The sequence below is a fragment of the Pleurodeles waltl genome, chromosome 12 (assembly GCF_031143425.1).
Source record: "Pleurodeles waltl isolate 20211129_DDA chromosome 12, aPleWal1.hap1.20221129, whole genome shotgun sequence".
Lineage (NCBI taxonomy): Eukaryota > Metazoa > Chordata > Amphibia > Caudata > Salamandridae > Pleurodeles > Pleurodeles waltl.
The window spans coordinates 593,741,734-593,765,796 of record NC_090451.1 but is presented as its reverse complement, the minus strand read 5'-3'; the positions used below and the strand labels follow the sequence as shown (position 1 = coordinate 593,765,796).

The 24,063-nt window shown below is 42.7% G+C and overlaps 1 protein-coding gene across 1 annotated transcript in view; it reads right to left on the bottom strand.

Moving 5' to 3' along the window:
* The window catches only part of LOC138268283 (NACHT, LRR and PYD domains-containing protein 12-like), a 953,091-nt gene that overhangs the window by 817,663 nt on the left and 111,365 nt on the right, over window positions 1–24,063 (bottom strand). The window contains exon 2 of the mRNA XM_069217781.1: window positions 18,389–18,469. Coding sequence (XP_069073882.1) covers window positions 18,389–18,422 — 34 coding nt within the window. The 5' untranslated portion in view covers window positions 18,423–18,469. The remainder of the gene's footprint in view (window positions 1–18,388; window positions 18,470–24,063) is intronic.

Below are 24,063 nucleotides of genomic sequence, written 5' to 3'. Positions count from 1 at the left end.
ATGTAGTGCGCCTTATAAATAGTCTGATTGATTGATTGAAATGTCATGTTTTTTATATCTGTTGTGCTCTTTTTACAAGAGAGGAGGACATTATTTTAAAAGTGATTTCCTGTTCTTGTAAATAGTATTTTAACGTGTGGTATACTACAGCACATTCAGGGATACATGTGAAACTATGTAGTAGTGGACCTATTTAGAATTCAGACCACGTTTAGAATAAATTCATAGTACCGATAAGTAATCTAAACTTTGTATATATGGTTTCCCTGCAGGAGTACTGGGCATCTGAACTTTGGGCCCTCAAAGTCATTGTACTAAAGCAGAAGAGCCTAGAAGGTAATATCCGAATCTGGGTTTATTGGGGTCCGCAGAAGAATGGACCTGAGGAAAGCCGAGGACCCCTATGGGCAATAGTAGGCTAATACATGTCGACCTTAAGTATGTGAAGGACACGTAATTCGTTCCTGTCACATCACACCTCATTTGTTTTTATCCATACCCTACCCCCAGTTACAATAAAGTTGGACTCTAGCTGGGTTATAGAGGTACCTTAGATCACTTTTTTACGCTCACCACATTCTTTAATTCCTTTTGCACTGATCCCTAATGGTTTCCAGCATCTGAGTGGAAACGGTCCCCTTGGTTAGGGGGAAGAGGAGACACAATGATGATACTATCAGCACGAGTATACAAGAGAAAAGACACTCTTGGTAAAAAATAGCTGGTAAGGGTCTCCTAAGGAAGAAGGGACTCCACGGTGTACGTTAAAAGAAGTGGATTCACTTATGTTGATATTTAAAGATGGTTGGTTTGGAAGCTGGGTGGAAACCTGATACTGCTTCTACCTCTCCTTTTTGATTTTTGAGACGATTCCACACATTCACCTGCACCCTCACCTTCACAGTCATTGGCACCCCAACCTGTTCAGTCATCGGCACCCCACCTGTACAGCCAACAGCACCCAAACCTATACCACCACCAGCATCTAAACCTGTACAGTCACTAGTGCCCCCACCAGCACAGATACTGGCACCTCAATCTGTACACCAAATGGCACCTCAGCCTATATAGCCACCAGCACCCAAACCTGTATAGATACTGGCACCCCAACCTGTACAGCCACTGCCATTCCCTTTTGTTCAGCCACCAATCCCAACAGTTCAGGCAGCTGCCACACAACCACGCAATTCGGAAACCACCCAGAATGTGCACACACTCATAAAGCTCTTCACTAACACAAATACGAAGTTGAGATATCCTCCATAAAAATTGTAATTTCTTTTTTCTTGCCATTGTATATCATTAAAAATAAGTGCACTAATCACAACCTCTACCCTGAGATGACTTGGATGCTTTTCAAAATGATTTCTCTGGACTGGAAAAAAGTAGGTTGAGTGGGGTGGGAGCCAAAGCAGACAAGATGATTGCAGTCAAGTTGGTGATGGCAATAGTCAAAGCTTCAAGCTGCCCAGAAAGTGTCTTCCGAAGTTTCAGACCTTTTCCTTCAGGTCCCGGAATTACAGAGAGATCACTGCCTTCTGGTCATCACCAATGGAGTGCAGCCATAAGAACAGGCACCGATTGAGGTGATTGAGGCTCACAAGAGGGGAGTTGGGTGTTGAGGGCACATGTTTCCCTCAACTCGTGGTCTTCAAGGTGGGCACTGGGAGGGGAAGTAGTGGCAAGAGTTGCAGCTGGAAGCCCCGATGGAATGGGGGCCTCAGGAGCTTGAGTAGCTGGGGAAAGGCCCAGATATAGTTGAGGTCTACCCTAGAGACATGCGTTGCTCTCATATGCCATGAAGAGACCTAACTTCTTCCTCCACCTGGCTGGTGGTGTCCTTTTCCATTCATCACCGTTGGACCTCTTCAGCCTCTGCCTGGAGTATTTTAGCAGATGATGAAGTATTTCTCCAGGCAGTGGCACAACGTATGCTGGTGGTTTGTTCCTCATCCTCCTCACTGTGGTACCAAGTGAGCATGCCCGCCTGTGAGCCAAGGATCTTCTTTCCTGCCAGCAGTCCTGCTGAAATGTTTCTTGGTCAACTCGGTCCGCTTAAAATGTAAATAAACAAATATATGTGAGGCAACCAATTAGCCACAAAGAAAAAGATGAAATGTAAAGCACTAATTTACCAGAAATATAATTGTTCACACAAAAAGTATTTTGTATATAATTTAAGAAAATGTTTTTGTGGAAACAAAAAGGATTACCAAAGGAAACTTCACATTTCTACATGGGTAAATCCACTGTTTACCTTACAATAATGCTTTGTTTATGCAGCACACTTCAAACCTTATGTGCTTACTTAGTAATACTATATATAATTTGAAAAATAATTTACATGAAATTGTTCAGAAAATGCTTGCATTTACTACACTTTTGATTTGCATGTTTTATATAAAGCAAGGTAAAGTTACATAATGTCTGCTTTGACTATATTTAAAACAACAAAAGAGAAATCACACACACACACACAAAGCATGCTTGCTACAAATTAGTAACATCACAAGCTGTCGTACTAACAACAAACAGTTTCAAGGCAAACTCTTAGCATAGCACTCAACCTTTATGATCCCTGGGTCATTAGTTATGTCTGTCACAGTTTTTATGTTAATTTCAGATATGCACTTGTAATGCAATTCTAACCATTTGAAAAATGAGAACTTCAAGTCCCAGAATTCCTTTTTAAAAGTTTACCCTAATGAAATACTGATGCATGGATTTTAGAAATCTTACAGCTGTGACCACAAAACGTCAAAAGTCACAAACACCATATGACATTACATCTCTCTCGCCACTCACATCAAAGTTTGACAAATAAAATAATGGATTTTTTTTGTAAAAAACAAAATTACTAAATGGAACTTTAAATTTTTACATGTGTAAATCCACTGTTTACCTTACAATAATGCATTGTTTATGCACCACACTACAAACCATATGTGCTTTCTTGGTACTGCTATATATATTTTGAAGAATAACTTACATGAAATTGTTCAGAAAATTTTTGCGTTTACTACACTTTTGATTTTTATGTATTATATAAAGTAAGGTAAACTTACACAATGTCAACCTTGACTATATTTCAAACAGCAAAAGATAAATCACACACACACAAAGCATGATTGCTACAACATAGCAACGGCACAAGCTGTCATACTAACAATATACAGTTCCAAGACAAAATCTCAGCATAGCACTCAACTTCTATGGTCCTTGGGTCACTAGTTATGTCTTCCCAGTTTTTATTTAATTTAAGATATGCACTTGTTATGCAATTCTAACCATTTGAAAAATGAGAACTACAAGTCCAAGAATTCCTTGTTAAAAGTTTATACTAATGAAATACTGATGCATGGATCTTTGACATTTTGCAGTTATGACTCAGGTAATGTAAAAAGTCACAAACAACATATGACAGTACATCTCTCTCACCACTCAAGTCAAAGTTTATGACACATAATACATCAAAATGTACTTACCGACTCTGCTGCTCAAATTCTTCCAGCTGAGCATGGAGGGGTGGCCACGAAGCTTGTAGGGCCCTCTCATACAGTAGGGTCACAAGGGGCTGCTGTATATGCAGCTGGGAGGCACCCCTATGATGTCTTCTGCAGTGATTGTGGCCCAGTGTTGCACATCCTCCCAATGTTTTCACCACATTTTGCCCCACTGGTTGTACACTCCCACTGCACTGTGTGGCAATGTCCTGCCAGATTTGAGCACAACTCAAGCTGCTTTGCTCAGCTAGCTAACTGGTCCATCATAAAGATGAGGGTACTTTACAAGCACACCTCACTAATGATGTTCAGTTCACTCTCAGTGAAGGGTGGTGCCTTCTCATCAATTCCTTCAACCATGTTTGGTGGCAAAATAGATGCACAGAGCAGCAGATGGAGGAGGATGCTTCTCGGAAGAGATACGGCACAGAATGAATTTACAATGGTCAACTTCCTCTACCTGTATGTTATTTCCAGTACGTTTGCTGTAGGTGGATCTCTCCACCCTGACTGCGGAATCGCCGCTCTCTATACGCAGCGAAGTCTCTGCACATGGAGCAGGGTCTACGTGTTCAGAGCAGAATCTCTGTGCTTGGGGCGGACCGCCACATATGGGAGGGAAATGTATATAAATATAGTTATTGACAAATGTGATTGTATTTTCTTTCAAAACAATCAAAAATGATATTATTTGTGTTTTGACCTCAGGTAGGGTGATTCATAGCACTAAATAAACTATAATAGTAAAATCTAGATTTTTAAATGAAATTCTGAGCTTGATTTAGGATTTGGTGGATTGGATACTCCGATACAAATGTGATGGATATTCTATCCACCATATTAAAAGTGCCACTGGATATAATGCACTTATAATATGTCAGGATATGCCAGGATATCCATTACATCTATGACGGAGTACGCATCCACCAATCTCTAAATCAGGCTCTGTGTGTTGTGTATGTAAAGGAATTGTTCTGGAACCCAATTTATACCTACATTTACTAGTTCTTTTTTTTTGTCCTTGTCTTAGCAGCGCAAAACAACGCAAAGCTTTAACTGTTAATTACAATGCTACACAAGGGGCGATTTGCACCACCTTGTTTGCAGTTGTAAAAATAAAATAAAAAACGCAGCACATAGCACTGCCTTGCAGTGCCTTGCATCCTGTAGCCCTTCCTTTGGAAGATCAAGGGCTTTCGCATGCATCCACCCATGGATTTTGACACAGTCCTAGATTTACAAATATATGTCAATCTGGAATTGAGGCAAAAGGGGAATCTTCCCCAACCTAAGCATAAGGAAGAGACATTTATTTATTTATTCCCAATACTTAATATCAGGGCCACTGGAATTATGCAGCAGGGGAGGGCCGATTTATGAGGGAAGGTTGACTAAGCTATGTGTTGAGAAAGGGCAAAATATGTACGGCTCAATGCAGGTCATTTTGTGAGAGCATTACGTTATTATTTACTCATTTTTACATTTGTTAAAACTATCTGGCATAGGCTGCACCTCCTTAGTACCAGTTTAACACCTCAATATAATAAATAAGCAACAGAAAGGCTACGATTAAACGTTTGCAAAGGACCTTCAAATGTGTAGCAACACATGTCGCTGTTTTGTCAGCAACCTTTGAACTGTGTGTGCTACAAACAACATTATTTTGTTAAATCTGCAGGTTATACCGGAGATGATGGATTATGTGGGAAATCTATAATTAAGCGAAAAACGCTGAGGTCACATAATCACATAATTCCAGTGGGCCTGCTTATTATTTGTATGTGTGAGACATTCAGCATTACAAATCCAAATCCAAAAATCCTTTTAAGATTTTATTTGGTGTGCAGGAAGGACTGCCTTTCTGATCAAACACAATCCTGATTGTAATTCAGGAATATTTTCTCCATGGTCCAAGGATGCCTGGGCTAATACTACAAGGCCACAAGAGAAGCAGTAGAAGAAGATGTGAGAAATCATACTTATCTTGTATATTTTTGAGCATTTTTGTTCACTTCCTTGTATGCAACTTAGTACAGCAAGTTACCTTCTGCCGTTCTGTCAGCGTATATAACATATGACCCTTAGAGTTTTGCAGATAGGGTACTTTGTCACAGCTGGGTCGTACTACCATGTCCGCAAATATAAAGATCATGCCATCTCATTTTTTACTCATCAGAGCCTCACTAGGTCAGCGCCAGATACTGCACCCTCTCCAATGCTGACATAAAGGTCAAACAGATTAAACTAGTAAGTCCCACCTGAGGGTTTCGCATTTGTTGGCCCCACACTGTAGAATGAGTGGACAAATGTGAAGGGTTCACCCTCATGTAACATCTGCTTGTAAAGGGCAATGAAAAAAAACAAATAAGCCACACAGCATGGCACCTAAACTCCTTTGGGAATGTATAATTGTTTTTTTCCTGTAACCTACTGATTCTAAAATAACACTTTATTAGAATTTAAAAAATGAACATATTTTATAAACTTCTATGGCTCCTTTATATTCACAAATCCATCCCTCATTCTCTCAATGCATAGGCATTAACCGTTGTGATGGCTTTTGATAACAAAGCTAGGGATGTCCAAAGAACATCTTATAATTAGAGGACCGTTTACTGCCCCAGGGCAATGTAGTCCTTAACTCGATAGCTCATTCATACTAAATACACATCCCACAAAGTATTTTCATGGGCTATCTTTTATCTCCTGAAAATAGCATTTATTTATGTACATTATGAAAGATTTACAGAGTTGTTTCAGGATGGAATTTATGGACAGAGTGTCAAATTCCATAAGTCATCACTGACACCAAATTGTCAAACAACAAAGGCCGTAACCCAGCTAACAGCTTAAAAGAAAAAAAGAGTTGACCAGCTGATGACACACCTCCATACCTGACCTCTGTTTGGGCCAACAGCCCAGTTCTCTGGGTTTTGACGTTGTTGAGGGCTCAGAGGTATGTGTAAGCCGTGTCTTATTGGAATGTTGGCAAGACACACCAGGCTACTAGTTTCACTGACATCACACCAAGCGTGCAAGCTGAATGAGTGTCAGGGCTGTCTGTTGAGGAACATGTGTGGTGAGGTGGGTGAAGTGACACAGGAGTGGAATCAATAACACCTAGCACACGTGGGGAATGGCAAATTACAATTTCCTAGTAACTCGTTGCCTTCATGCCATTGTATGTGGCATGCCTATATTGAGCTGCACACTTCTATTGATGCCAACAGTGTCACTGCACACTCTCTGAAAAGGTCCAGGGGCAAGAAAATGTAGAGCAGCTAATATCTTCACCTAGGCAGGGATAGCTTGGAAGCAGCATGATTCAGAAACAAGATCCTGCTTACACTCAGAAACCATGTCCAAGATGATATCAGGTTGGAAGATAAATCTGGAAATCACTTCTTGGCTGGGCATTCCAAAGGTGTTAATCCTTTTCCTAAAAATCTACTCTGCTCTTTTCCTCCTGCTCCTTAGATCATTCATTAGCAAAATAATGAGGAAACCAACAAGCACATTTTGTGACATGTCTAAAGCTCTGAAAAAGTTTGTTTCTGCTCACTCCTTTTTTATGTATTCAGAATAGCTGGGGTTGGCTGTTGAGCGAACACTGTTTAAAATGTGAGGTTGAATTGAGGTTTTAACTTATGACTAATATCCACATTCTAACAGATTGTAGGACAAAACACATGAAAGTTACGTTTTTATTAATTTCAAAATGAAGGTTTGAATGTTGTTACAACATACCTATTTATATTATTGTTCCCAAAAGCAGAACAAAAGACTATGGCCCTCATTACAATATTGGCGGTAAATGCCGCCTACCCCCCTGCTGACGGCCGTCAACATATCACGACCGTGGCGGTATACCGCTATGGGTATTATGACCCACACAAGGAAATCCAACACTATACAGACACCCACACAAGTCCACCAGCCCAAAGGTCAGTGATAAACCAGCGGTAGCAAAACCCACACCGTTACGGCAACACAAATACGCCCAGAGCATCATGACCCACAAATCACTGCGGCGGACATTCAACCGCGGTAAACCATTGGCGGTACACACCGCTGCGCTCATAATACACACACACACACTAACAAAACAGCACCCCATTGGACAATTCAAAGACACACACCTGACACACATACACACCCACAACACTATAAAACACACACCCACATTACCTACAACCCCTTTCAATGAAAAAAAATATTGCCAACTGAGAGAGAGGAAAGCCAGGAGCACCCACTGAATCCAAGCCACAGAACACCATCAACTATACACCATAACAATAACTAACAAGATCCCTTGTATGAGGTTTACCAGCTAGTTTAAAATCAGTAGATTTGTAGATTGCTACTTGTCACCCATGAGGGCATCGGGGCACTAGCAGGGTCCAGTTAATTAGCTGAATAGCCAGGTCTTCAGGGACTTTCAGAACTCTAGAAGAGATGGAGAAGTCTGTAGATGAAAGGGTAGCTTGTTCCTCACTGCTAGGTAGAAGAAGGTGCGACCTCTGCTACTTCAGACGCAGGGGATGAGGGTTAGAGAAAAGGAACCTGTTCAGGGCGACAGTGGAGTTACTGGAGGTACGGAGTGATGTGCGTTCCTCTAGGGAGATCCAGAACGAGTCTGGCTGAAGCCTTCTGTATGGTCTGCCGTCAGAGGAGGAGGTGAGCTGTGATCCCTGAGTAGAAAGAGTTCCCATAGACCAGTCATCCTGAGATGGTGGCATGAGTGATGGTGTGTGTGGAACTTTGGTGTAGCCATTTGAATATTTTATGAAGCATGTGGAGGATGAAGAAGTAGGAGATGAAGATGACCTGAGTTGTTATGGTTAGACTGTAGTCCAGAACGATGCCTAGGGTCCTAGCATGGTCAGTGGGGGTAGAATTAGGTCCTAATTGTGAGGGCCATCAGGATGCGTCCCATGGGGAGCTTTAGCACCCAAAAATAAGTACCTCTGTCTTGTTCGTGTTGAGCGTCAGGCAGTTGTTCTTCATCCATTTGACAATGTCTGTCATACAGTTGTGGGAGCTGGTCTCGGTGGAATATTCGGAGAGGATGAGTTGTGTGTCATGGGCATAGGATATGATGTGGAGTCTGTAGGTTTTAGCAATGCTGGTCAGAGGTGTCATATGATTGTTGAAGAGGGTGGGGTTGAGCAAGGATCCTTGGGGAACTCCACAGATGATTTCCTTGAGTTTGGAGGTGAATGGGGAGCGCAGACCTTTTACGTTCTTCCGTTGAGGAAAGAGGCGATCCATCTAAGGGTGGCTTCCTGGATGCCTATGTTGTGCAGGCTTGTGAAGAGTGTGTGGTGGGAGACCATATCGAAGGCTGCCGAGAGGCCTAGGAGGACCAGAGCCGCAGTCTCTTCTCTGTCCAGTAGGGCTTGGATGTCATCGCTAGCTGTCTAAGGGCTGTCTATGTGCTGTGGTTGCTGCGGAATCCGGATTGGGAGGAGTCGAGTAGGAGGTTCCCTCTCAGATGTGCAGAGAGTTGATGGTTGATGGTTTTTTCTAATACTTTGGCCGGGAACCAGAGCAGGGAGATCGGTCTCTAGTTATTGAGTTTGCCTGGGTCTGCCAATGGTTTCTTTAGTAGGTCAATGACCTCTGCATGTTTCCAGTCAGCTGAAGATGGCCCTGGCATTTGTGGCGTTGAACAAGGTGGTGAGTATGTGGCTGATTCTGGCTTCACCTAAGTTATAGAACTGCTGAGGTCATGGGTCGGTTGGGGCTCCTGAGTGGACCACGTTTATGATGGGAGTAATGTCCTGAGGGGGCAAGCTGGCTCCATTCGGTAAGTCGGATGTCAGTGGTGGCAGCGGGGTCGCTGTGTTGCTTCAAGAAGTCGGTGGCCTTGGGTTAGTGTTTGAAGTTTCTGTAAATGTTAGCAATCTTGTTGTGGAAAAAATGTGCAAGGTTATCGCAGAATTCCTATGAGGTGTTAATGTTTGTTGCAGCTGAGAACCTGGAGAATTATTTGACAATGTTCAAAAAAGAGTTATTTGCTGGTATTGGAGCTTGAATCAATGGGTGAGGCAGAGGCCTTTTTCTTTGATTCTTTCAAAAGTCTGTGGTAGAGGATGAGAGCTGTCCTGAAGGTGGTCTTATTGGTTGTGTCCTTGCTGGTGTGTCATCTCCTCTCCAGTTGTTTAAAGTGTTGTTTAGCAAGTCTGAGGTCTTCAGTGTACCAGCTAACTTGTTCAGTGGACCTTCTGTGGGTGTATTTGCAGATAGGAGCGACACTGTTGGCACAGTTGGTGATCCAGTTGTTGAAGTTTCTGACATTCTGGTCTAGCTTGCTGGAGGAGATAAGATGAGTGGTGTTGAGGATGTTGATCCATGTATCCTTTAAGTCTTTGTTCCAGCTACAGTAGTGGGCACTGGGCATACTGGAGGCAGAAATCCGTAAGCTAGTGTTGTTGAAGTTGACGATGAAGTGGTGAGTCCAGGTGAGTTCCATGGTGAGGCTGTTTCTGATGCAGTCGCTGGCGGTAACATGCAGTCTAGTGTGTGGTCTGCAGAATGCACGGAGTAATGGACAAATTGGGTGAGTCTAATGTTGTTCATGCTGATGAGGAGATTTGTAGTGTTGATGTCACTGTGGTCGTCAAGATGGAAACTGAGGTCACTGAGGAAAAACAGTTGTTGGAAGCTATGGAGAGAGGGCGGTGAAGTTGCAGAAGGCTGGACGTGATCCTGCAGGATGGTAGGCGAGGGTGCCCATGATGGTGGTTTTTCTGTCTGTTTGGAGTTGGAATTTGGAGTGTTCTATGGCTGGTGTGATGCTGTCATTTGTGGTGGTGCACTGGATGAATTCCTTGTGTCAGGCTTGTTGATGTGGTCACAGTGAGTATCCTTGTATTCTTCAGGTGTTGTGATGATGATATTGGGTGCAGATGTGAGATTGAGGCAGGTCTCAGTGAGGAAGAGGATGTCGGGTGTGAGGGTGGTGAGGAGATCCCAAATCTCTGTGGTGTGTTTCCATAATGAGCGCGTGTTGAGAAAGGAGCATACGAGTTGGTGTTTTTGTTCAGGTGGTTTCTGTGGTGTGTTTGGGATGGGGCTGATAGGTGGGCTGATGAATGTGCTGTGGCAGGTGAAGTGGCAGTGGGTGCAGGTGAAAGGCCCTACAGTGGAGCCTGGGTCGGCTAGGTCGCAGTGTTTGTTGCAGCGTCTGGGAGTGAGGGTGTAGAGCTTGGTGATGGTGTAGCTTCGGGAGGGGTGAGAGGACCAGGGGATGTGGAGCAGGACACAATCCAGTTGTGCAGATGGATTTGCCTTTGGTGCTCTGGCAGTGTGGTTGTGCTATGCAGTTGTGCTGCAGCCTGCATTAAATAGGTCCTGTGGTGGGCAGGTCAGGAATAACGGTGAGTGGGAAAACCCGGCAGTGGCAATGTCACTGATCAGGGTGGAACAAGCAGGAACTGGGGGCCACAGGCAAGTGGTAGGCTAGGCATGCAGGTCACAACTGCCGCATAGTGTGTGTTAAGTCTTACAACAAAAGGAAAAATCAATCATTAGGAAATAAATTATTAAATAAATTGAGAAGTAAAAAGTGTTGCCTACATGGCAAAAGAGGATGGGTGTAAACATTTTTGGGACAAGAAGTCTGTTAGCTACATTTTGATGTGGTTTAATTAAACAAAAGAAGGCTTACACATAAGGAAATGGTGGGGAAGTTGTTGATTTCCCTGTACTGGGCTCCTCATGTACTTCCATGATATCTTTGTAAGTCAGTCGCAGAATGAACAAACTTTTGAAATAAGAATCAAATGCCAAGTTGTGGAAAGTGGAAGCATTACACTTAGGATATATAAAGTTTTAAGTTTGTCCAACAGTTATCATTCCACACTTGGGTCATCAATGAGTTTCCAAAGGGTTGGGTTCAACATATCCTCACCACACACTGACAAAAGTGAGAACATATATAATATAATAATAACTTTTATTCGGTATGAAAATAATTCATCCATTACAATAAATAATCTCCAATACATTTGTTAAAATTAGCAATAAAACCATAAATAATAAGATCACCCATCAGAATAAAAACATATATAACCACATGCATAGAAACAATAAAATAGAAAGATTCATTCTAAAAACTCTACATTGTTACGCCAAGTAATAGCTCCCTTCAGGAATGATCCCAGCCCCTTCCACACCAATACATCTGAGGCCATCTGCAGCCACATAAAAGCAGGACGATATTGCACAAAACCCTTAGGCCTTAGGAGAGGTAATAAGAAACAAGTTCTGAATGGTGCATAAAAAACACAAAACAAAGTAAAATGGGGCAAGGTCTGTTGGGACACCCCATCACAGGGGCAAGGTCTTATACATTTGTCCCCATACTGACCTAACGGGAAACACAGGTTACTTCTGATGATCCCCAAACGGAAACGGGTTATGAGAGACCTTTCCCTCACATCCTTTATCTCTAAGAGATAGCGCTCAGGGCCTACCCACATCTTTAACATAATGAAATCCCTGATCGATTTTTTCCCTAAGGCCTCCCCCTCCCTCCTATTCTTCTGGATTCTTAAAAAATTCTCCTTAACCCATTTCTTATCACACCTGGTCAGGCCTTCAGGATGATCAACCAAATCAGGCCGCCCCAAATCACAAGCCATCTTCCTTATGTGCATCAACCAGGGAATATTCTTTACATTGTCACAAGCCAGACAATCCTTTAAGATATCCCTATTCAGAGTGGCATGTTCGTTAGTCCAAATTGAGATCCATAGCAGAAGGGGAGCCAACTGAATAGTGTCCTGGACAAACTCAAGCTCCAACTCCAGATGAAGGCTAAAACCAGGGATATTTTGTCCAACTCCCAATAGCCTTCTACAGAACCGATTTTCTTCCACCGTAGGGGCTCGGGAGTCCCCATACCCCCAAAGTGCAGCACCATACAGCAGGACGGGGAGGCATTTCCGCCTATAAATTTCAAGCAAAGGCTTGATGGGTTTACTACCTACCCTAACAGCAAAGTCAAAAGTTGCGCCAACTGCTGCATGAGAAAGCGCACCCCTTCTGGCAATACAAGGTTTCCAAGATCCTTTCTCATCAAAAATAATCCCTAGGTATGGAAACTCATGGACCCTACTAATAATTTGATCCTCCACCCTTAGCTCCCCCACCCTACTCAGGGGTTTTCCACACACCATAAAATGAGATTTCTTAAAATTGACCTCTAAACCCAAAGCTGACATAAAGGAGGCATAAGCTCTAACTATTTCCCAGAGACCATTCATAGTACGGGCCATGAGGACTGCGTCATCCGCGTAAGTTAGCACAGGGATATCAGTACCATTCACCTTTGGAACATCCCTACAATGTTTCATCAAAAAATCAGACAATTCATTTGTATATAGAAGGAACAAAGTAGGAGCCAGAACACACCCCTGGCGCACACCCCTTGAAAACTTAAAGGCCTCTGAGCATTCCCCATTCGACCCCACCCTCACATTTGCAACCGTCCCAGAATGTAGATATCGGAGCAACTCTACAATATTAGGATCCAGACCTAACTGATTTAATCTCTCCCATAATATAGACCGGTTCACCTTATCAAAGGCACAGCTAAGATCCATAAAAGCAAGATAGAGCGTACCTTTCCTAGCCTGCGTGTATTTGCCGATCAGCATCAGTAGGTTGAGACATTGGTCTCGCGTGCCAAGGCCTTCCCTGAAACCATACTGGTCCCGGCTTAAGATATCATTCCCTATCATCCAGGACTCCATACGTCTTAAAATAATCCGTCCCAGAATCTTCACCGAAGAGTCCAGTAGAGAAATAGGGTGGTAGGGCTTAGGATAATTTCGGTCGCCCTTTTTAAACACTGGGACAATACATGCCAGTCTCCAAAAGGCAGGGGTACCCACAGTAACTGCTGCATTAAGGACATTTAAGAGAACAGGTGCCCCTAACTGGGGGTTCGCTTTATACAAGTCCATAGGGATCGAATCCGGGCCCAGAGCTTTACTGCTCACACTACTCTGTATCGCATCCATAACCTCCTGGAGCGAGAACCTAATTACTAGGTTAGAAGCCATCTCATACTCGTTCTCCCGGTTATTTCTTAGGGGAGAACCCTCAAAAATATTACAAAAGTGAGTTACCCATGCTTCCGGAGTGATGTTACAGCCAAGGCCCTCAGTTGTATCTGTTCCAAAGGAACCTCTATTCACCTTTTTCCAAAACAGGCCAGGATCCTTCAGAGCTATGGCACGTTCTAATTTTTCCCAGGCTTTATCTTTATGTTTTATCTTGCTATCCCTCAGGGCCCTCTTATATTTCATTCTAGCTTCTTTTACGAGGACCCAATCTCTAGGGTGTTTCTTAGTGGCCATCTTCAGGTTTGCCCTTGCAACATAGCAGGTCTTATCGTACCAACCACAATTACGTTTGCTAGGTTGGCTGCTTACTGAGAAAAGGCAGTCTCTCACTGCTGCATTTACTCTTGTTATTGCATTCATAACAGTTTTAGGATTAGGAGCCTCTATCAAAAGTGTGTCCATAAATAAATGTAAATTTTCCCCCACCACCCTTTCTACCACTTTTAGGGAATCCACTTGCTTCCACCCAAGCCGCCTACCCTGGTCCTTTATCTCCACTACTACCGGCCTACTTCGTCCTAAATTACGTAGGGCCCCAGGGAGTTTAAAAGATACTATAGGGGATTATGATCACTGAAACTCTCACCCAGCACCTCCCCCCCAGTCACCAGGTCTTTCAAAGGTGGAGACATAAAAATATAGTCAATAGTGGATTCAGATCCTCTTACCACATAGGTTGGGAGTTGATGAGTGCCAACGGCTTCTATATCACACACATTCAGAAAGGCCCATCTTCCTGAGTTCCTTAATTAAAACCCTGCCTCTGGAGTCCTGCAGACCATCCACTGAATAATCCTTGCAGTCAAAAATATAGGGATTAACCACAGTACTGAGCCCCCCAGCTTAGCATTAAAGTCTCCAGAGACAATAACACAGAATTCTAACCCCATCTCCTCCATTCTGAGTTTCAAAACCTGAAGAACGGAAAACAGGGCACCAATTTGGCATCCCATATCCCACACAGCGTTATAAAAGTTAACCAATAAAATATTAAAATTATTAGAGAAAATTACCCATACCAGCAATATACCTTGGTGATTGCAGTTAATTTGAAAAGCACCCACTATCTTAGAGAGGCGGATTAGGGTAACCAAGCCACCTTTTGAGCGGCCACCACAAGACTTCACAGCTGGAATTGCAAATCTGTGGTACCCATCCCACACAGACAACCCCTCTGACCAGGTTTCCTGAAGCATGATCACATCAAAATTAGTTACACACCTAATCCACGCCTGATCAGATAACTTAGCATCATAGCCCGCAATATTCCATGAGATAAGTTTACACTGTGGGGGCTCCTCTTCTCGTATAGCCAGGGTCTTGGCGCATTGTCAGTCCACCCCTTCCAAGGATAAATTATTGTTAGTGACAGTTCTTCTGCTGGTTGCCTGGTGATTATTCTGACCCAGGGGGGGAAACCTACCAGAACCCGGAAACACCCCGGCACTCAATCGCATGTGGTCATAAAAATAACCCAGAGGGACCATACCAATTGTACCAGGTCTAAATACAGCAGGGCGGTAGGTAGAAAGGAGCCTTTGACTCAGGGCTGGGTATCTAACATTTATAATAATACAATCTTCATCCCCCACCTTATTTTTGGGCCCAACCCATCCAATTCTTCTGGCAAGCAGAATATCATTGAAATCCTTACATGAGAAATCACAGTTCTTACTCAACCAATATCCAGCCTTGTTTGTGAGTTGGGCCGTGGACTCAGTTACCCCAGGGGCAAGAGCAGGTACATTCGTCAATACCACCACATAGGGGGCACAAGCTGGGGGGAGATCCAAACAGGTCAATGCAGGCCTGGCCGTCAGGAGATTCAGATTATTTTTCCCAACCAGCTGTTGGTCAGCCCCCCCCGCTACCACAAATTCAGGATCAGGCTGCCTACTACAGCTAGACCTATTGACAGTCCTATCCGCCCTTAATATAGAAGTCAGTGCAGCCGACGCAATCTCAACATGAGCGCCCTGACCCCCAGAATTTCCAGAATTAACCAATTGCTGAGATGATTTTCCCAGGGGCCCCAACGGCCCTGCAGCGTCCTCCAGCATGAGCAACTCCTCACAAGGATGGGATCGCCTGGTCGGGGCCACACATCCACCTGCACAGTGCCTCCCCTGACTTCCTTGCACAGAAATCAGAAAGACTGCCTTTTCTATGGCCGATAATTTCACCACAAAGGGGGATACAATCTCTTGGATCATTTTACAAAATTTTGACAATAAAATTGTAACATCACAACCCAGCTGCTGGCAAGGTGCAGGGTCACTACTCGTACCCTTAGGGAGTTCCAAGGGTGATGTTTTTGACTTGGGAATCGATTTCTTTAAGACCTTTTTTTTCCTCAGGGGGACTACATTTATCCAGGGAGCAGGCCGGGGAAGAAGATAATAAACGTCTTTTGCTTCTTCTGGAAGGGCCTTGGCCACCAGAACCCTCTGTAGTCTCTATTAGCTCAATTTGAGCAGGTTCAACAGCAACCATAACAGTATCTTGATCTCCCCCCGATAAGTCACCTCCATATCCACAACCTCACGAGGACCACTATCTATTGGGGCCAGACGCCAGTCCTCCAGTTCCATGGATAACCTCCTTTCTGCCAGATCAATCTCCTTCGTTACGACCCCAACGGCTCTTGCGAGGAAGGAGTCCACTGTGGTGGTGCCATTTCCCGTTCTACTGCCACCACCAACCCCTCCCATGGGACCAGTTAGCAGACCTCTTTTCCTGCCCATATTAAAAAAATGTTTCAATAGCGAATCAAACAAAACAGACTAACAAATTAAAAAATATTACGGACCCACTAGACCCACTAAAAAGGCTCCAAAATGATCCCTAGTATATAGTACAAGTATAAATAGTCACCTTTCATTGGAGATGAAAGAGGGGTGGCCCAGCCCAGCCTCTAACGGGCGCAAGACTGGCCCGCCCCTGGCCTGGGCATCGCCCGTGACCCGCCTGTGCGCGTCCCGCGAATGCGGGAGCGCTAATCAGTTTTTAAAGAGCTCCTGCCCCGTAGGATGTGCCTGCCGCTGCCTCCTCGAGTGACGCGCTTCCCGCGGATGCGGGAGCGCTAATCAGTTTTTAAAGGGCTCCTGCCCCGTAGGATGTGCCTGCCGCCACCTCCTCCAGTGACGCGCTTCCCGCGGATGCGGGAGCGCTAATCAGTTTTTAAAGGGCTCCTGTCCTGTAGGATGTGCCTGCCGCCGCCTCCTCCAGTGACGCGCTTCCCCATACATATATCCTGTTCAACCGTCAACGCACTATTAGGATATTAAAAACACACAAGTGTGTACATTCCACTAGACATACAGCACCTGTGAAATGTCTAAACATTGGTGAACACCAGCAATACAAAGTGATGAACCTACTGCACTTTATCACACAGCTTTGCTAGACATAGAAAGGTGCTCCAGAGAAAGTCCTATCGTGGTAAGAGCAGTTTTATGGCTCGGTGAACAATTCAGCCTTCACTAATGCATCATGTGAAATGTGAAGGGTTTGTAATTGTTGCACACATTAGGTTAACTAAGGATAAAGTACATTAAATATGCTGATCATGAGCTTGGATATTTCACTTTTCCATATAAAGACGAAAATAGGACTGTAAAACATGTTCTTCCTCAATGGTCTTGGAGATAAAAGAAAGTAAAACAAATTGCAGTGAGAATTTACTTACAGACCTCTTCAGACCGTATCTTGATTCTTTTGTACAGCTGCTTTATAGGGCTGCAAGGGAGGACGACTAATATGTATATTTTTCTAGGCAGACTGGCCTTTAGGAAAATTAGTAATTCAGATGTTTCGTGCAAGTGGGTACCTCTGAAAACATTGACAATATGGCATTATTGGAAACTACAGTGTGGCTGACCTGTAGTCCTCTGGATCAATGCACAGTTTCAGTTTCCCTTGTATGTGTAGTTGAAATGGAGCAGATTTAGTCAATTTAGAGATGGGTTTATTCAAGGTAAGGTTTTGTTCCGACCAGAGACTTTTACTATAGAGAATCCGGGCTGGAGATATCTCCAGTGAAGAAAACATATCAAGACTCTGAGACACCGAGGAGGAGGAAGAGTCTTTTTAATAGAAAAATAAAAAAACATTTACAGTTGGGTTTAGCGTCAATAGAGCTGTACTCATTCAATTAGTTAATTTGCTGAGTAATTCATTCACATAGGACAGGGTGGTTGGATTGGAGACTCTCAAATACGGTTGATTACGATCTGAGTATTGATAAAGGAAGATATTTTGTCCTCTAGTGTAAACCTGACGGTTCCATAATATGAGATGTATATATAGGACGATACAGTTGGGCGATAGAGGTCACAGTGAGAATCTCTCAAAACGACTTGTTTGTAGCACACGAATAGTCATGGGATACAGTAGCCTGCTAATAAGCATTAGTCTCGTGTTACACCAGTCAGAAAGCAGGAAATGTATAACATTATAAGTACATGAACAGAGATTAGAAGAAGAGATGAGGGTGTGTGACTGGAAGAAATTAACACTTTCGCCCTCAATAGGGCACTCTTTCGTGACGTAGCGTGAATAAGAAGGACTCAATCTACCATGAAACGATAAATGCATAGAACATAAAACAAAACATAACTCTTTTTGAATAGATAGCCAATCCGAAATTAAAAACCACTTTTCTTGCCAACGTCTCATGGACATAATTTAGTCCAGGAGAACCTCACCGATCACACAGTCAAGCGTATTGAAAAGCAGAACTTCACTAACTTTCGCTCAGTGTTCGGCCTTGGTTGCGAGCCATCTCCCGTCCTCGCTAAGAAAGCACCGTCGCCAACCACTTTAATATTCCTAAAATAAAAAAAAATGTGATAAATCGTTTAGTGAGGCTATGAAATGTCTTATTCTAGGGTGCTAGAAAACACACAAATATTTAACCATACTTTTCCTTCAAGTTTGTTCAACGGAATAAAGACTGATAGCATATCTCTCTTACCTGATAAACTAAAGATCTACACATTTTTATTCCGTGTTGTAAATAACGAACATTAAAAACAAATTAAGGTAATGGGGGACAGTGCATCTGTTCTCATCAGAAAGGTATAGATGTGAATTGTATAATGAAATAGGGAGGAAGCAGTGTCTTTGAATAACGTTTGGCAAGGACAAGGTCACAGCCTGCTTTTGTAGTATGACAAAAACTTTCAGTAGAATTGGAATTAAATGAAAAACTATGAATATACATGTTTCAATGGGTACATTAAACGATCAATCAATATATTTAATGTGGCTTTGGCCATTAATGGCTAACTAGGGCAGTACCACGATTGACAAAGAAAACGGGTGGTTTTAATGGGCAAAGCCAGGCAGCCAAACCATGGATGTGTGCATGTCGGTGTTAGCATGCGTTTATTGACAAAATAAAGCTAGATATATTGGCACAGGTAAGTAACTTCCCTTGTATTAAGGAGGTCTGCTGTAACATGTTCGCGCTGAGCCCAGTTCCAAACGAAATGCTGCATCATGGCGCAAACCTCTGCAGCAACGTCAACTCCTCCTACTCTACCAAGGGAACAGCCAGAAAACTGAAATACCCCCACTTCGTTCCATTCTTCCAATGCCAAAGGGTGAGCGAAATTAGCAGAGGCTGTTCAATCTAGACGAGTTCCCTTTATCCTGCTTTCCGTCGGCTATCCCTTCATCTATTAAGCCTTTCATGCATCCATTCATCTATCTTTTCATGCTACCATCTATCCATCATTTTTTTTCACCGTTCCATCCATCCATTAACTCTTTTATCGTTTTTCTGCCATCCATTCTATACTTTCACTTAAACTTGCAACCATTCATACATCCTTTTACCCATCCATCCATCATTTTCATCCACCCACTAACTCACCCTCCTATGATCAAGTTGTCAATTCATCCATTCACCCTTCCGTGTAGACTTCCATTCATCCATCCAATCACTCATTCAGCCTCATAAGTCCAGCCACTTTCATCCATCCTTGCAAATGCTGTTTTACTCTTCCATCCACCTACCGTTCCCCCATGCAACCATACTTTCATTCTACTGACCCTCCCTTCTTGTCAGTTTCTTCCTTATTCTATACATCCTTCCTTTCACTCTTCCTTCCAACCCTGTCTTTCCTCTCCCTCTTATTTTTTTGCTGTTATTAACTTAGTGGCCCTGACCTCTGGTATCGTGTTCTCTTAATTTTGGGTTTTTAAGAGCTTTTCTCTGAAGAGCTGCAGACAGGAAATGTTCAGGAATCCCTCCCAAATTCCCCTCCTCACCATCGGGGTAGCTGCGAAACATAGGGGGTAAACCCCTGAGAGTATCCAAGAAATTAAAATACCCCCACTTTAAGCCCTATGGTATAACGGAACAAAGTTATTGATATCCAATGCATTTTGCAAAAAATGGTACAAAATAATGCAATGAAAGGAATGTTATCGAAAATGGCATTATCTGTATTGACTTCTTTTTTCAGTCTTCCCTTTTTATCTTCTTTCGTTTGTGTTATTCTTCTTTCTTTGTGTCCTTTCTCCTGCCATCTTTATTTCCTATTTTTTCTTTACTTCCTTCAATCTTCCTTTCATTCCTCTTTACATATGTTCTTTCTTTTATTTTGCCCATCCTTCTTTTGTTCCATTTCTTATTCTTTTGTTCGGTTCCTCTTTATATTCCGGTTTCATTTTCTTTCCATCCTTATTCCAATTCTTTAGTTCTTTTCTTGTTCCTACATTATTTCCTCTTGTCCTTCCGACCTCCCTTATTCCATCCTTCTTTATTTTTGTATTTCTTCCAGTTGTTAATTATTTCTGTCTTCACTTCAACAACCCTTCATTCTGTTTCCTATTTTTGCTTTTCATTATTTCATTCCATTTTCCTGCGCTCTTTATATCTTCCCCTTCAGTTTTACATGTTGTTTCTTCCATCTTTTCTTGTTGTTGCCCTTGCTTCCATTCGTCATTTTATTTCTTTCTTACCTTCTTTCTTCCTTTCCTCATTTCTTCCCATGCTTTGGTGCCTTTTTCCAAACTGCTTCATTTTTACTTCTCATCTTTCTCTCCTTATGTGCAACCTATTCTTTCTTCGGGCTCTCACTGCGTTCGCTTCTTTGCCATTTACATAATTTATCTTTCCGTCAGTCACTGTTTTCGGCTTCTTTGACACATTTTGCCCCCCGTCTCATAGCTTTGCAAAAGTTAAATTATTCTTGCAGCAATGCAAACCACAGATCAAAGTTAGGAAGGGCCACAAAACAATTTACTCAACCGCAGTGCGCCTACTTCTCCCCCAGCTTAAGCAAATATAGTGGGTTCTTCATTACGCCCTTGGGTTCACAAAGATGCTGTTTCCAACTTCTGCCCCGTCAGTACATCATTGCCTCATCCATGTACCTGCCCTCCAAACCTGACTCTGCTCTGTTATGCTGAAGCACAGAAAAAGCCTGTAATTTACGACCGGGCATGAATTTCAGTCTTTGGCTTGGCTTTTGTATAGGAGAGTGGAGTTGGGTAGGGAGGCAGCGTAGATAAAGGCAGGTTGTTCAGTAAAGGGGAAGCGGGGTACGTGTAATTGTGATCTAGGGTGGAAGCCTCTGCAACTCCGGGAGGGGCAAATTCTGGTCTCTTAGGTCCCCCATATCAGTAGAGGTTCCATCATGTGTCTTTTGCCCCTACACACACCAAAGGAAATAACACCACTTGATCTTTGACCTATGATGACATTGCAGGACGAGACATGACCTATGACCCTCGTGTTACCACAGTAAGTAACATCATGACATCACTTCAATTTTGCACCACAGTAGATAGCATGGAATGACCTAATGAAAGTGGACACATAAGTATTAAATTAACCTCACTGTAGCACTTCGAAAGTACCCAAGAATAAATACCATTAACCCAATCCTACTCAAATTGTTCCCAGGGCCTCTCTGCTCCATGATCAAAAGTCACAATCCACACAGACCCACCTGCTGATATATATTTTTTTAAAGATGATTAACTTTTTCCTATTCACACAAAAGAAATAATAACAAAGACCCTTTAGCCTTATCACATAGCAAATACTCGAATCTACATGGTAGGCAGTCATATCTATTCACATTTCGCACTTCCTATACACATCTCAATTGCTACTTGTCTAAATTTTAGCTCACTGACTAACAAAAATAATTAGCATGTGTGGCTGGTCGCAGTGGTCTCTCATCCCGGGGTAGATTTGATTTCTGGACAGAGCCTTCCCGGAACTTTTCATCCAGTGTGACCAGTTTTGAATGTATTATCTGAGCCAAAGACCACTCAGACATCTTTTACTCAATTGTCAAATGGGTGTTAGCCAGTGTATTGCATCACGCCTGTTAGCTAACAAAATGAACTGAACAGATCTGTTATCTGTTGTTTTATGAGCAAACTGCATTTCTGCCTAGCAGGCATGACTCAATCAAACAGGATTTGTAAACCACAACTTATCACCCAGGCGCTTGCAGGTCTCAGTGGCTCATTCGAATACCCAGGTCTTCAGGGCTCTATGGAATTGTGTTTTACCCCAACGAGTATGGAATAGTTTCCACACCAGTATCCTGTCATGTACCTGTTGAGGCACTAATGGATCCAGCCAGTCCTCCACGAACGAGTTTTGCAATAGGTCTTCAGATGTGAAAGAGCCAAATAGAAGCCACATTAAATGGGTATAAACACCCAGGCAAGACCACTGTGTTCGCCATAGCAATTTGGCCGGCCACTGACAAAGGAAACAGAACCCATACTGCTAATGATCTGTGTGGGTCTGCAATCGATATGTTCTTACTCCTGCATGCCATTTTTTTCCTATGTGGGTCACTCTATTTCCTGGATATTGTAATTTGACTAGTGATACCATGAGAAATGCTCACAGACTGGCATATTTATATCTAGTACAGATCGCATGCTAAACTCATCCAGTATCCTCATAAGCCGTGATATAGCATCAGTTGTGTTTACTATATACAGTAACAGATCATCAGCACATATTGAAGCCAAATATTTGCAACGATTTACCTCTATTTTCCAATCTGAGATTTTAAAGCAATAATGGAGGGAGGGGCACCCAGGACTTGTGCTCCTCGATAGTTTCATTTTTTAGAGATTAATCGGTTTGTTTTTTAATCTAGCAAAGGCCTTTGTGCATAAAAGCGAGGCATTTTTATAAATTCAGGGCCAAAATGCAAGGCCCTCAACACAGCAAATAGATAGGTCCAGGACACTGCATCAAACGCTTTTTAGGTCTAAAGAGACAACTGCCAGTGGTTCCCCTTTGCCTTCTAATATTCCTCCCATACATGTCTCCGTCATCTTCTTTTGAGTGCTGTATGTCTCCCATGTATAAACCCGCATATTTAGGCACAAGAAGGGACACCTCCCCTTCAGACTACACGCCAGCAGTTTGCCCAGTGTTTTATTGACCACATTAAGCATAGACAATGGGCAATATGCCCTGAAATCTGCTGGGTCATTCCCAGTTTCAGTAAGACTACTCCTAGCGCTTCGCTCATAGAACACAGCAGGATTTCCTCATGTAGGGCCTCCTAATACATCAAAAAGAGTTTAACTGCCACTGTGCTACAGTATGCTTGCCACCACTGGACAAGGAGACCGTCTGTGCCCCGTGTTTTGGTAGAGTTTAGAGCTGTGATAACAGTTAGAATTTTGTTTAGGATTATGGCGTCTCCGGTTGCTCTCACTGTTCTTGTGTGAGACATCTCAGGCATGGGAGGAGATGACTGGGTTTACCTCATCACAATCTAGCATATTCACATTTGCATATGACTGCTTGCAGTAATTATAGAAGAGCTCATTGATTTGTTCTTGTTTGTGGTGCATATTCCTTAGCAGATCATGTACAGCTGAAATATTGGTAGGCATCAATGCTCGCTTGAGGAGCCTTTGCAACAATTTGTCAGATTTATATACTTTCATGGATAATTCCTGGCAAAAAGAGTAGTTTTCAAGTGGCCCGTTTTCAACTGCTGTCTCTGATATTTCAGTTTTTAGCCTGTCTAGTTCCATTCCCTGAAGAATCTTTACTGTATGTCCTACGCACTCAGGATCCACTGAATATTACTTTTATTGTGTATCTGTAAAGTACCCAATGGCATGGGATTTTTTTTTTACACTAATTTAAGGGTTGGGCCAACAACACATTTCGGTGATCAATATAGATGGGCTGTAATGAGTGTAAAAAAAAAAAAAAAAGATTAATGTTCATCTAAAGTACAAGCACAAGGAAGTGTCGACTATCTTATGATTTGTGTCAATTCAATAAGAAAGACTTTTAAGAAACAATTCAAGATGTTTCTCAAATTTTAGTTCTCAGTCCTACTTTTAAAAACTTAAGTTGTGGTCTAGAATATCATATAAATTCCCTAATAGAAATAGAGGAAATTCCCCATAAT